General features: G+C 45.6%; 1 protein-coding gene across 1 annotated transcript; it reads right to left on the minus strand.

Moving 5' to 3' along the window:
* Positions 1-5: 5 nt before the first annotated feature.
* ZNFX1 (zinc finger, NFX1-type containing 1) lies at positions 6-11,659 on the minus strand (the record flags this gene model as incomplete). The annotated part of the gene is made up of 12 exons (XM_010179604.1): positions 9,991-11,659; positions 9,105-9,236; positions 8,733-8,881; positions 8,371-8,514; positions 7,827-7,944; positions 7,348-7,589; positions 7,085-7,224; positions 6,613-6,767; positions 5,261-5,406; positions 4,783-4,893; positions 3,972-4,067; positions 6-2,333 (listed from the first exon to the last, which is right to left on the minus strand). Coding segments are annotated over exons 1-12 (5,283 nt in total), but the record flags the coding sequence as incomplete, so codon positions are not given.
* Between the last annotated feature and the right edge of the window lie 921 nt (positions 11,660-12,580).

Below are 12,580 nucleotides of genomic sequence, written 5' to 3' on the forward strand. Positions count from 1 at the left end.
GTGCTGTCCAGAGCGTGGTTGGTGCCGCCGATGACTGCGTGGCAGTCGGGGCACGTGCTCCTCTCCATCGCTCCCCCGCAGTTCCCGATGACGTAGACGTGCCCGTTCCCGCACTTGAACCAGTGGCCGCGGGGGTAGCCGATGGCGCTGACGATCTGCACCCGCTCAGCTTCCGAGATGCCCAGTCCCGGCACAGGCAAGGCGGTGCTGAGCCGCTCCAGGACAGCCTTGGCCGAGGCCTCGTCTGCCACTGTGAACTTCTTTGTCCCTGCCAGGAGCGTGCGTGCGCTGTCGATCTCTGCCGCGATGGCTGGGGTAATCATCTTGCTAGCGCCTTTGCACATTGCCAAGAGGCTTAGCAAATAGGTCAGGCGCTGGATCTCAGCCTGCAGGTCCGAGAGCTCCTGTCCTGTAAAACTGAGGCGAGGCTTATCCAGCCACTCCTGGACTTCATCCAGCTGCTTGCTCAGCCTTTTCCTCTCACTCTCATCGATTCTGCTCACAGACTCCATTAGGTCTGCTACACGTTTGTAGAAGTTAAGCTGGTTCTCAATTAGTCCGATACTCTTTGTGGAGAGATCAGAAGCTTTTAGTTTATCCTCTAGCATGAGGTACTGACAGGGTAGATTACTCTGCAGGACAGCACTCCTTCTCAGTGCAACCAACAGTCTTTGTCTGTTAGACTTAATTTCCTGTGCTGGGCCTTGGATTTTCTCTTTCACCTTTTCTATCTCATCCAGCCGCCTTTTCACAATGGTGCCATATCTCAAATTCCGTCTGATAGGTGTCTGACAGACAGGGCACACCTTCAGCTTGATGACATCATCATCTTCGTCCATATAATGGTCAAGGCCTTGGGACTCAAAGACATGGCCACAGTCTTCCAGCTGCACAAATCGAGCGTCTGGGTCATCCTCAAAGCCAAAAAAGATCTGAGTGAGTTCCTCACGGTCACAAACAAGGCACTTCTTTGGGCAGGGCTCTCCACACAGTCCAATACAAGGATGACCACAGCACAGTAGCTTAGCACACGGTACATCGCAGCGAGGTCTATTGCATGGTTCAGAGCAAAGATTGGTACACTGGTAGTGCTGGCACTGCCACTCGCATGGCTCGGCACATGGAAAACAGCGCTCTCCACATTTCTTTTTACACCTACTGTGGATACAGCGGTTCTGACATTCCAGCTGACAGGGAGGGCATTCTGTAGTACAAGGCTGCTGACACTCATGGGAGCAGATCAAGAAGCGCTTGCATGGGCTCTTGCATGGCTCATGAAATCTTCCTTCAAAGCAGGTATGACAGGAACCTGAGCACACATGACCACACTCCAGTGTGACCGAACACTTAACGTGACATTTCACAGGCATCGGATGTTTAAACTTCTCAATCTCCCAGCATTTACGTTGGCCATTGTGGCCACATTTCAGCGTGACTGCAACCGGTTCAGGGCACCACTCAGTGCACTTCTGCCCACATAGTTTGTTGCACATGTGCCCACAGTTCAGCTTTTTGTGGCAAGGCTCTTGGCAACAAAGGCTACTGCCTGGAGTAGAGCATGGTGCCATCTGCAGGTGGCCACACTCAGGAAGAGTTTTCTGTACTATCACCATGCACGGTCCACAGCGCTCAAAACACAACTGCGGACAGCGGTGCCCATCTGCACAAAGCACCTTTTGACAAGGCTTTAGACACCGATAGTCTTTGTGCTGTGGGTCATATGGGTGACATGCCCTTGTGCAAACATGCCCGCAACTCAGCCTGCATTCACAGGGACGATTACAGCCTCCTTCTGGGACTTCACTGAAGTCTGCTGCTGTAGATACCAGTGTCTTGGTTTCAGGGTGGTTTTGACAGCAAAGCATCAATGAGCGGCCAATGTAACCTTTCTCACGAAGAATGTGAATTATCGTGCTCCAGAGAGGAACCTTGCCCAGCATTCTCATATTCCCAATACAATACAGACCTTTCTTAGCTCTGGATAATGCTACACATACCCGATTAGGCATCTGTAAGAACCCAGTTCTCTCCTCTTTGTTGCTCCGCACAAGCGACAGCAGAATAATATCATTCTCCTCCCCCTGGTACTTATCTACTACATGAACTTTCACACCTTCAAAGGTCTTGGATGGCATGAGCTTACGCAGACAGAAAAGCTGCCCAGTATAAGTAGTGAGGATGGTGATCTGAGAAGGTAGATAATCCTGACACAAGAAGTATTTGCACAGTTCCACTACAAACTGGGCCTCATGTGGGTTCTGGTGACTTCTCCCTTCCTGGATCTCTTGCTCAGGAAAGTCGTGTTCCACAAAGAAGAGATTAGATAAGACCCCCTGAAACAAGAGAAACAAATGTCAGAAACAGAATTTGAGCTTCTGTCATCGCAGCCTGTTTCAATGTCCCCAGTTATCCACTGACAGGAGGACTCTTAAGGAGAGGACTACAGTGCGCAGTTACTGTATACTTAGGCAATTTTCTCTTAGATTTCCATGGTGTATTCATCAGATAGGAATTGAAGCCTATTAATCACATTTCAACTTAGTGATATTTACAGTAACCTAATATGAAATCAGTTCTTGTGGATGATTTTATTCTCTACCTTTCCCGAGTTGTTTCTACTGTACCTTTTTGGGTTACAGAAAAGAGAAGATTAAGTGCTACTAACATTTCTTAAAGCATCATAGTTCTGCTTCACATCTGTGGCATGAACAATGTCTTGTTTTGGCCATGTGGGAAAAAGAGAGTAAGTTGTTGTGTGTTTTGGGTGGGGTTTTTATTGTTGATTGGTTTGCGGGGAGTTGTTTGGTTTGGGTTTTTTAGGTTGGTTTTTTTTGCTTTTTAAAATTTTTTTAACTAAAGCATCTTCTACAGAATACTTGATCTGGGTTTCAAGATACCAAAAGAGGACCTGCCACTTTCTCAGATAGCTTATTCTAGTAATGAAATAATCTTCAGTATTACTTTTCTCTTGTCTGGCATCAGCATTCTGCTTTAGTTTTCAGTATGCTTTCCTCATCCGGTTGAAGAACTTTTAACCAATTAGTACTGTCTTTTCATGAAGAGAGATTTACCTAGCCTTAACTATTGTAATCCTCTTTCTGTAACTGCCTCCAATTCTTTCCCAGGGTACTCAGCTGCAGCGTAACCTTGGCTCAGACTTCTGCGGAAATAGGTTGTGACAGAGAGCTGTGAGCAAGTCTGCAGAACAGGACTATGTGAGATAAGAAAGGTAAAATTACAGAGAGAGATGCGGTTATTAATGTTCTAAGATGCAAGAAAAATAGCAACATGGAGAGACACAAAATCCTAGTTAGGGTGCGAAAATGCAAATCAGAGAACAGGGAGTTAGTGTTAAGGTGGAAAATCAGTAACATTAAGGAAGAAGCAAAGGCTGACACTTCGGACTGATACCTGCCTGACCATGGCAAAGACTCTTCAATTGTCTTACGGAGTGGCAAGCGTACTAATGCTTATAACTCACTAAATTCTAGCTGTTTATTGTGCATGTTGGCCAATAAGTGATTGCTTCATACTTTTAAGCTGAATAGATCTTGTTTGTAGATGTTGACTATTGGTAAAATGGCCATACAGAGAACCCAAGGAAGGAGGGTTCCAGTAATCAAGTCACCTGTCTTACGTTGAAGTTTCACACATTATGTTTTAAGTCTCTCATTTAAGATTTCTTTCTAGCTTTCAATCTCCTACGGTTCTTTTGGTCTGTCTTCCATTTTTCACTGTTCTTTTAAAGTCACTGCTACTAGATTCATTTCCAGTGTCTACCATCACTAATGCCAGAAGAACTACACATTGCTTGCCTAGTTCTATACCACACATTTCCTAGACTCGAGTATAAATTTCAATAACTGAACTTGATCTAAGAATTTGAAATCCTAGAACACTGTATTTTACAGAAACTAATTTTAGCCAGTAACAGGGGACAAAAGTGATTGCTTGGATTGCTGAAAACTCACTTTTATGTTCTCATACTTCAGGACAGAGGGATGGTTCTCCAGCTCCTGGTATATATGAGGACTGAGAAGCTGAGCGATTTCAGGACGCATGCGGTGCTGAAAAACAAAGCAGCTGTATCAGTCTTGAGGAAGGAGTGCTGTATTTCCCCGTCAGTGTTGTTTCTCCACCATACAGGCTGTGACTGTACACAAGAGAAGGATGACTTTCCAGTATGAGTCAAGACAGGAGCACCTCCCAGTCCCCACCCCCTGCCCCATCGCTGCCAGCACCAGCAATTACAGGGGGAGTAATGGCAAAGTGTCTTCAAGAAAACCATTTGGCAAGGCAGTTGCAATAAGGATGATGGTTCCAGTGCAAATCCAAGAACACTGTTCTAGATAACAAAGGCCCATGCCTCACCCTAATCGCTACATGAGCTCTTCTAGGTAGTTTTAATACACGACTGCTGGAGGCAGAATTAACTTATCCAGGCAGCAAGATAGATGATTATAGAAATCCAGCAGGAAGCAGCATGGGAAGGCTTGTGCTGTCAGTCTCCAGAGTTCTGGAGGGTTCAGATGCCACGATAAGCCACGGTCATTGCACTTAAAACGTGTGGGAACTACAGCACTGTGGACAACACCACAGAATAATTGCAAATACCCTGGAACACACTTTGTGACAGTTCGACAGCTCCTACCATTCTTCTTGGGAATTAGATAGCACATTATTTTCTTTTAGGCTGCTCTGAGAGTTGAAATATAAATTTAAGTGTACTAGAAACTTAAAACAACTTAAATGCAAATAAAATGGAGTTTTTTTATAGCTCACTTGGTATTTCAGACGGACAAAAGGGAAATTGACTTTCACCAGCCGTTCAAAGAGAGAGACTTCCAGATTGAAGTTCTTGGCCAGGTCATACACATTTGCACTAGGCCGCAGCTGAAAGAGAAGGGATAGAAGGTCCATGTTTTAGCACTTTTCCTATGTATTAGTATGATTTTTCACTCATCTGTTTTTCTGTTGCTGATCCCCCATAGAAACACCAAAGACAATTTTTGCAAAAATGTTAAATATCAAAGTTAAAAACAGTCACAAGTGAAGGGGATACATGCACATGTAAAATCATATCAGTTAAACTGGAAGAAAAGTCCCATAGGAACTCTGTTCCAAAAATACAGGAGACAGGGCCTGTGGTATCTGTGGGAGGTGGGAAGCAGCAAGTCTTGGCAACTTGTCACATATGGTGTTTGGTAAAAGGTTCTAGTTCATTGGCACAGCAGTTAGAGGCATTAGTCATGGACGTTACCTGCTGGTGATCTCCAATGAGGATGAGATGCTGGCAAGCTTTACTCAGAGTAGTAATGGTGTGAGCCTCAAGCACCTCTGCTGCCTCTTCTACAATGATAATTCGCGGCTCTACTTTTTGCAAGATCTGACGGTATTTGGCAGCACCTGAGCAATGAGAAAAGATAAACCAGAATATAATTACCTGCAGGCAATATGACAAGAGTTTTCAGGGATGCTGTGTCCCACAAAAGACTGGGGTTCTTCCCAAGATTCCCCATTTAAAGACTCAGCTTTTTCCACTTCAGAACAGCACTATACCAAGGACGGTTTCTGTGTGAAGAGTTATTAGTGAAGGCAAGTGGGTATTAGAGTCCTCTGCTTGCCTTGGCCCTTTCCTGACCCTCTCTTCACACATAAGATACCTACTCAATACATTGATCAACACACATAAATAAACCTAAAATTGTCTCTCCAAAGGGTCATATTACAATGACCTGTACAATGCCCTGGTATACTGGGACAGAATTTTAGAGTCAGTTTTCTGTTCAGGAAAACTGCAGTTCTGTAAGGACCCCAACACCCCATTCCACGGGAACAAAGTGAAAAGAGTTTGTTACGGTTTTTGTATCACTGGTATGTGATGATCAAGGTCTTCAGCAGTCTTGAGATAAACAGGTACAGAGGCTGGGGGAAGAGGAAGCCCAGGGTAGTTGACCCTAAACTGACCCCAGGCTGACCAATTAGTATTCTTCGAAACCATAAATGTCACATTCACTATAAATTGGGGAGTTTGCTGGGGACAGCCCTTCTCTTTCTTCCAAGGCTGTCATCTCAAGAGGGACTTTTCTACCATCCTATTCCTCAGGCTTACTCCCCCAATGTATCGGCCGAGTATGTCTGTGTACTACACATTAATACTTTTATTAATATTAGTTTATATTATTTTATTAAATCCATTTCTATTTCAACCCATGGATCTCCTTTCCTTTTCCCCGATTACCCTCCCTGGGTGGGGAGGAGTCATTGGGCTGTATAAACCACGACACGCTACCATCACCAGAGGGTGATGTGAGCATAGCAGTGCAGATATTAGCTGTGCTTTACTCAGGCACAAGAAGTGGAGCATTTCTACTAGAAGAATGCTGCTCAAGATGGAGGGAGTGCAAGAATGGAGAGAAACTGCTCATGCAGTTAATTGACAACTTGCACAATAGCCGTATTTGCGAAGGGAGTCAGATTAAGAAGGCTGCAGAATAATGCAGAGCCTGACTGAGGCTGTCAACCATCATGATACTAATCTTTAGGCAACAAGGTCCTTTAACCATTACTGAATGCAGTGCAATACTGGTTTGCTTCCCAACTGCTGCACACCTGTAGTTGTCATCCCCACAACTTGGGCCTCCTTGAGAATGCAGAGATCTTCCTGCAGCCTCAGTTCTGTCAGCCTTTCTGCTGCTGCCTGATACTGCTGCTCATCCTGCAGAATCCTCCGTCGAATAAGCCCCTGATAGGTCTGCAGCCAAAACCTGAGAAGAAAGTGCCATTATCACACACACAGCAAGGGTAACAGGATAGTGATCCAGAAGTTCCTACTGGATTAAGTTCAAAACTTCCTCTGTGTCTTTTGAGCTAGAGATTCTTAGCATCTGTACTTGGTCCCGAACACACACAGTGGAACTGACAGCACTGCCCGTGCAATACAAGGAAGGTAAGACCAAGCACATTTAAATAAGGAGCTGAATAGATACGGACAGAAACACCGTGGCTTGACAGAAAGAGTTTCCAAAATGGAACACTCCTAGGAAACATTTGCCTGATAGACCCTGAAAAATAGCTTTGTCACCTGTAAAGTCTCCAGCGGGAGTTCAGGTCAAGTTGCCACAGATCCTGAATAGCCTTGGCCTCTAACTCTGTCATTGCACTCAGTTTACGGATCTCAACCTTCGCCTTCTGTTTCATTTTCTTCCTCTGGGAAGCAGTTATCTGCAGAAAAAAAAAAAGCTCCACAATAAGCAGTTACAGCACAAAGATTCTTCTGTATTAGTATCTCCATGTTATTCTTTACACAGTCAAGCAGACCCAAAGCATGCTAGTGCATGCAGTTACCTCCCACTGCATAGTCTTCTGTTGGGCTGTAACAACTTCTTGGTCTTCCAGGTTCATAGCCAACAGCATGCTGGCTAGTCCATGAAAAGCTCTGCACTTTCTCGCCTTACTTCCCTGAGGCTTTGTTTCATCTTCATCCTCAATCATTCTGTCAGCTTGAATCAGGTCAGCCTCCTCTGGGATCTCCAAAAGCCCCTCTTCTGCTTCACCTTCCCACTCCTCCTCTCTCTCCTGCTGACCACCTGTAAGAGTCACCCGACACAAGCAGTAAGCCACAGCCACTCTAGCAGAATCACAGTGCAGCAGTCAGATCACTGTGTGGAAATTAAGGTTAATCCTTTTTTCCACTGCCTTACAGTATTGTGCATCTTTCAGTGTCTGTTAAGTAGCAGTGCCTCTTTTCTGGCACACATGCACTGCTCAGGAAAACACATCTGTAGAGGACATCGGGGGGGGTTGTATGTTTGTTTGGTTTTTACCTTGATTCTCAGCCCCTTCATTCTCTGCAGCATTCTGGGTGAAGACAGTTACACCAAGGCCCAGCCACTCCAGAATCATTGAGTGTTGGAAAGCTCTGTAGTAAAACTTCTTATTAGCCTAATATAAGGAAAGCCAAATCAGCCAGGCCTATTGCACTTCAGAGTCTTAGGATGATGCCAAAGCAGCACCCTGCAGCAGCAGACAACTAAGACAAGTTCCCTGAGAGACCTCCAGAGCTAGAAAGTCTGAGCACCCTTGTATCTTCAGAAAGAGCATTTCTCCTCCCCTTCAGTTTAAGAGACTTATTTGGGCATTTGTATTTTTATGGTGATAAAGACCACTTAGAATCTCTGCAGTTTAAAGGAGCAAAATAAAAAAGACCTCCTATCTGCCCCATCTAGACTACTGTCACTTGGCGCAGCCTGCTATTCACTCCCTTGCCAAGTGATGCTAAAAAGGCATGCTTGGGGAACCTCAGAATCATTAGCAGAAAAGGTAGCAAGCATACATTGGGACTGCTCAGAAGAAAGGGACCTCTCTTACCAGACCGTTCATCAGGCTGTCCCAGTGCTGGGGCGCAATGCATGCTTTCAAGTCGCGCTCATGCAGAATTCCATATGTCGTGCACTCTAATTGCCTCGCTCCTTCACAGAGCCTCTGCTCAGCCTGTTTCATCTCATTGGTTATCTACTCAAAAGAAAGAGAAGAGAGGCATCATCACGCTCAGAGAAACAACATCCAGAAACAGCAGGACAAGCAACTGATAAAGTGAACAGGGACAGGAGAATTAAAAGGCTGACTTCACTGTAAGACAAGGAGAAAGAGCAGGTATGGAGGAAGTTTAGTTAGCTCCTCCAGTGCACAGGCAACCCCATCCAATCATCTGCAATGAAATCTGCACATACATTCACGTAGGCTCTGCAGAGATGCGTTGGCAAGTTTTGTCTGAATTCATACTTCCTCCTCAGCTCCCACAGGGTGAATTGCTTCAGGACCTCACTGCTACTTCTGCCCCCAACGCGCACCATCCCATGTTTTTGGAATGCATATATTCCTGGGAATGCAAGAGAAATATTAGTATTAGAGGAAAGCTCTGTTTTCTGCAGCAGGACAAAGTGCGAGGAGAACACCCTTTGTCTGCAAATGCTACACTGGACTGGTCTGAGTCAAGTTTTCTTACTGTGCATCAATAGGTTGTCGTGCCAAAAGATGGGCAGAGTAAGAGTAACACTATAATTTCTACCTGACTCTCCCTGGTATTTGTCAGGTACTCTTACCTTCCAAGAACTGATCCAGTGCATGGTTAGTGTAGCAAACTATAAGGATAGGAGACTTCTGGACAGTGCCTTGCCACACATCTTTATTAGTCAAGAGAGCCTGAGCAATCTTCAAACCCACGTAAGTCTTCCCTGCAAAACAAGCTCAGAATCAGAAAAAGATAATCCACTCTCTACCCTCCTACCCTCCTGAAACACAGGAATCATCAAAACCATATACAAGACTTCCTTCTAGGCTGCAAATCTCATCTGTGCCAAGAGAGCTGACCCCAGAGGTAACTAATTTACAAAATATAAACAAAGTAGCATGACCCTGTCTTTCTGGCCGGTAGCTGAGCAAGGTCATGCTCTGCAAGAACGTTGTCTTTTGGTTGACACACTGGACTTGGAGCCAGGGTTTCCTCTGCCACTGCATCCACCAGCCCGCTCTGATACTGGCTTCATACACGACATCTGGCTGCACACGAAACATCCACTACTAGTGGAATGCAAGCAGTGGAGCTTATTGAATTCAGGTACCATTTAAAACAGTAAGTTAATCCGGTAATGCTTCATTAACACGGAGGATCATGGCTGAACGTTCCCAACGTTCTAACACGCTATGAAGAAAGAAAATGTTTCCACCCCAATAGCCAAGCAGAGGCAACAGTGCAGTTAGCATCTACTTGCTACTTGGTTGGCAATGTGTAAGACCAGATATGGGCATCTGAGGGTATTTTAACCTTCTCCAGAGCTCACGTTAGCTGGGCTTACTCAAGCATCAATTAAGCATAGGACTAAGGCTTTGAGGACAGTACGACTGGCTTTCTATGAAGTTAATCTCCCTAAATGAGAGAGTCCAGGAGAAGTCTTTAAATGACAGAGACTAAAAGCAAATGCTTCTCACCAGTCCCAGGAGGTCCTTGGATAATAGCCAGCTCCTTGGTGAGTGCAAGTCTCAATGCCTGCATCTGAGACTCGTCCAATCTCAAGTTTTCCATTGAAGGCCACTGCGTGGGATCTAGAACATGGACACTTTGCCTTCTCAAACCATCAGGTTGCATCTCTTCATCTGACAGGGGATCTTCCATCAAGGGTGCGAAGTTGTAGGCAGTATCCATTGTCAGGTATGCTGGCTTGCTCACCTGTGCATCACATTCCACAATGTACTTCTGGAATGGGATATCTTCTTCCTGGATTTCCTGCAACCCTTCTAACACATGCCGGTAGGCCTCAAAGTAGGCAGTTGTCTCTACCATGAGGAAGGAGTCTGAGGGCTGAATCTCTGCCAGCAGTGCCTGGCTCTGTGCATTAAAACATAGTTCCACAATCCCGTGGGCAAGATCTGCATTATCACGATTAGAAACAGTGGCAAAAAGGCAAGTTTCAAAGTGGTCTTTGGACATGCAGATCAGGGATCCATATAGCAACCGTTTGGAATTCTGCCATCGTACAAACTTCAATGGTTTTATGTCAAACTGGACCTTGTACACAATACCAGTTGGGGAACAGAGAGGGGTAATAACCCGTGCATCAAGGTAGATCCTGATATCATCAAATTTTCTTCTTCTCAAGCCTTTATCCTCAAAGCTCTGCAAAAGCTCTGAGATACCTTCCCTTAAAGGCCTCACAAAGTCTTCTCTCAAAAGCCGGAAATGTGTGTCAAGATAAACGGTGGTGCTCTTATACCTTCCAGAAACAATGTTGGGACGGAGAAAGGGTTTCTTATTGTGGCGTACCTCATTATACGTCGGATAGATGGTCATTGTACGATAACTTTCTTCTTGACCATCAGTCCAAGGCTGCATAAGAGTATAGTTATCAGCCCTCAGGGTGCCCTCACGCCTCTTCTCCTGCAGATGCTGCACAAGCATCTGGACTTTGTTTAGATTCTTCTCCATTTCTTCTGTGATGTCCACACCAGAAGCTCTCAAGGCATTTATGGATGCTGGCAAGACTGCCAAGAGAATGGAAATATTCTGCACAGAGCTGGCTGGAAAAATACTGATCAGGTCCTGAAGAAGTGAAATTATGTTGCTAATATGCACGGGGTACTGATGACGTACAGCAGGGACCGCTTCTGTTACCATGTCAGACACATACTGTGGCAGACAGATCTTGAGAAAGTTGGACTCCTTCACCACTCCAAGAAGCTGTTGGACGCTCTGTCTATCCATTCGGGAACTGCATGCTTTTTGAAGCACCTGGCAAATGAGCTGAAGGAAACTGGGTTTCATAGCTGTTTGAGAAAGAAGTTCCTTCAAACCTGAGCTGGAAGAAAGTGTGATGACAATTTCTGAAGGGTCTTTCTGGAGGAGACCTTCTAGGAATTTATAGCAAATCCTTTTGACTTGCTGAGGCTGCTCACTGAGCTGGGCACCAGCTAGGGTAGGGTTCTGGCAGAAATGAGGATTCTCCCAAGGTTGCATCCTCCTTCCTCTACCTTCATTTTCCTGCCCATTCCTCAGTCCTCTAGCTCCTTTCTGGGCTTGTCCACCTTGATACCTCCTTCCCCTGTCCTCATTTTCTTGCTCATTCCAGGGTCCTCTGGCCCTCTCATGTGCTCGGCCACCTTGATATCTCATTCTCCTTCCCTCATTCTCCTGTTCATTCCAGTGTCCTGTGGCTCTGCTGTTGGTCTGTCCAGCCTGGTTTCTTGGTTTATTCTTGCTTGCTTGATGAACCCTCCAAATGCAACCACCAAATCTCTCCTCTCTTTGCCCAGGTAGAAGAGTGTAATTGCTGGCCTGAGGGCTTTCCCCCAGCTGAGCTGCTTGGCCTGACACAGTATTTGTTCTGTTTGTGTCTCTTCGTGTAACACCAGTATCCCAATGATCTGCATGCCATTAAAAAATAATAATAAAAAAGACACTCCTTAGTTATAAATCAGTGATATTAATCTGACACCCAACACAAACATATGAGCATTTTGGCCTGATAGTCAGCATATTTTGGACATTCAGCATCAAGTTAGAGAACTACCACTACATTTGAACCCAGGCATTCAACGTGGTGTTTCATTTGTACCTCTTTTTCTAACTGCTAAAAAGAGTGCCATGCCTTGAGTTCACTTGAGCCGTTAAACCATGAAGGCACTAAAAACTGCAGCATAACAGAACAGAAAGCAGAACTAAGAGAGGCTGGAGATGGAGTTTCCTGCCCAGGACAGGATTTCCTCGGGAGTCAGCCGTCACTGAAGTAACGACAAAGGCTGCAGCAGTTTGACTGCATACAGCACAGCTAAAACAGACCCGCACAACGCGCGGCCTGGGGCGGCTGGAAGCGCAGCACCCGGCCCTTGCCCGCTCTCAGTACCGTACCGGGGGAAGCACTGAACACCGGCAGAAACAGCGCAAAAAGACTCCTGCCGTGCGTCACCACCTCACGGTCCCCGTCAGTCTCCGGCAGCAAGTAAGGAAATGCTGGAATTCAGGCTTGAGAGGAAATTTCACCACACACAGACGGGGAAGGAGTGGACCCCCCCCAGACCTCCCCCA

The sequence above is a fragment of the Mesitornis unicolor genome, unplaced genomic scaffold (genome assembly GCF_000695765.1).
Source record: "Mesitornis unicolor isolate BGI_N332 unplaced genomic scaffold, ASM69576v1 scaffold24272, whole genome shotgun sequence".
In the NCBI taxonomy this organism is placed as follows: domain Eukaryota; kingdom Metazoa; phylum Chordata; class Aves; order Mesitornithiformes; family Mesitornithidae; genus Mesitornis; species Mesitornis unicolor.